General features: G+C 50.9%; 1 protein-coding gene across 1 annotated transcript; it reads left to right on the plus strand.

Annotated features, from left to right (window-relative positions):
- Positions 1–1,105: 1,105 nt before the first annotated feature.
- FMAN_07201 (uncharacterized protein) lies at positions 1,106–2,020 on the plus strand (the record flags this gene model as incomplete). Its single annotated transcript, XM_041830795.1, has 1 exon — positions 1,106–2,020. One exon carries the CDS (start codon positions 1,106–1,108, stop codon positions 2,018–2,020), a length of 915 nt encoding a protein of 304 aa, XP_041681423.1.
- Between the last annotated feature and the right edge of the window lie 353 nt (positions 2,021–2,373).

Here is a 2,373-nt window from a genome sequence, read left to right on the forward strand (position 1 = left end):
CTTGTTGATGTCTTCAGTGACAGCTTCTTCGAACTCGGGCAACCTTAACCAGAGGCACACTTACTCGGTCATTTTCAAATCCTTCCAACACCTCCAGAAATCAATACTCCACTTGTCAAAGCCACCCCTACAAGTCAAACGTTGTACCCACGTCCCGGGACCGAAGCCACAGCTAGTCTCGATTAGTAGCCCCTTTGAAAGAGGCTGTCTGAAGCATTTCTTTCCGCTCCTTTGCAAAGAGAATCCATGTTCATTTTCTCCATATTCCTAGCCCAGACCCTTGAAGAGCAGGGTGTGTTCGAAGAGGGGTGTCGTACTATCCTTCGACATTGGGCCCGAAGTTCATCAAGTGATGCTCTTGGCTTGGCTTGCTACATTGACCTTACTCGAGAGTTTCCATCAGTTCATGAACAACTATCATATAAGACTCAGTACCCCCAGCTACGTAACCTTACACAAATAGCCGATATTGCTTTTGCACTTTGATCCTTTGACTTCTCTTATATGCATCTCATATAACAGGCTTCACACCACGCCCTGTCTATTCAATCACAACTCGAGCATCACTTTGGTGATCCAAGGACGACCAAGAGGCCATCTACCATACCCGCATTGCTGGGGAATAATCCGACGGCGATCCCCTGGTATAAGTCGACCTAATCAGCTCCAGCATCTACTGAGTGTTGAGATTTGCGACGGAAGTTACTTCGTGACCGAGTCATCAACCAGATAATCTATCTGATACAAGCCACTACCAAAGTCTGGAGACACACAAGGCTTACTCAGGCGCCGCTTTTCTCCAAACAAAACTCGTTTTCTCTTTCTGACCAAGCGCCCTTAACCGCGGGTGTTTGAAGCATAGCCTTGGGTCGACCTGATTCAAAACCGCCAACAACCCTGTCTATTCAGCCCAGCCCAGCCTTCTTGTCTACATAGTCGACTCCGCCCAGACGAGGATTGTCAACGCAACGGGCAAGCATACCCCCAGAAAGTCACCGTCTGACCGCAGAAAGTAGAGTGACCTTTGGCCCCGCCAAGTGAACGACGGCGCCAAAATTAAGTTTCCGCGAATATATCAATCAATCACTGACATAAACGACGCACCATGCCCGTAACTAATCGAGGTGTAACACAACTTACACCTGACACCACCACCTCAAGGTCAACTCAGAGCAACTACTTGAACAAGTCGTCTTCCTCCTTTCAGATTCTTCAAGCTGGCCTCGCAATCTTTGCTGTTGCTGTTATCGCACGCTTTTGCGTTTTGCGACTCTACCTATGGTTGCGACAGATGCGCGGCTTGGATCAGCATACCCTACCCATCTCATCGTTGTCGCATACTCGACGGCTTCAGTCGCAACCCTTTTGGGCTATGAATGAGAAGACTATGACGCCGCCTGCTAACCAGGAGGATATGGCCCCTGAGGATATGTTGCACGCCAAGCAAGAAGACAAGAAACTGGTCATCGACCCCAACTGGCAGAGTACAGACAATCTCATGTCCAGGCATGTCATGTCGCGACCACCTCCTGCACCACCTCTGACGCCGCCTGAGCTGAGCACTGCCGTCTTCACTTTTGATGACCGCCCACGACCAGGCGAGGACAGTTTTATTCGTCAGCCTAACCCCGATTACATGTCGTCGACAGCCAACGCTGTTCTGCCTGACAACCCACCCTCAACATCGGTCACCCGCCGGCGCTCTTACAACAAGACTCTCCCTATCGGAGTTCCCGTGTCTCAGCCATCCCAAAGGATGTCGGATACTGCCGATCTGACTTTTTCGCCCAGTTCCTATCCACCTGCAAGCCCGTTGCTTCCACCGGCCCCACCCAACGCAGGAACCGTGGAGATCGGCGTCCAGGGCGAGATCATTGGTGTTCTGGACTCCGAAGGCGCCGGATGGACGAGACATACGCGTGTCTATGGCGGCGGAGTCTGCCTTGCATGTGCGGCCTCCGGTGGCAATCACGGGGGCGGTTTCTACGGAGCAACAGTCCGGCCTGAGGAGATGCGATGACGGGTTGACACTTTCGTAACGACCAGGTGTACTACTGTCAGTTGACTTTTCCGACCAAACGTGATTGGCACTTTTGGTTCGGCATAGGGGCCCATGTGTAACGACCGTTTACGACTTATGTTAGAGGTGGACGTGGTGCAACAACTGCGCTTCTGGGCAAAAATTTCCTTTTCTCATGTCTTACTTCAATGAACCGCGGCCTGCGCCGCTGTTTTGAAGCGATGTGTTGTCTCACTTGCTTTCGGTTTGGATTTGGGTTGGATCTTTGTTTTGCACTGCTCAGTATAATATACCCCTTAAGGTACTCATCTACTTTATTGGCTATTAGGCTAAGGGCGCATGGAACTGAAGAT

The sequence above is a fragment of the Fusarium mangiferae genome (assembly GCF_900044065.1).
Source record: "Fusarium mangiferae strain MRC7560 genome assembly, contig: FMAN_scaffold005, whole genome shotgun sequence".
Lineage (NCBI taxonomy): Eukaryota > Fungi > Ascomycota > Sordariomycetes > Hypocreales > Nectriaceae > Fusarium > Fusarium mangiferae.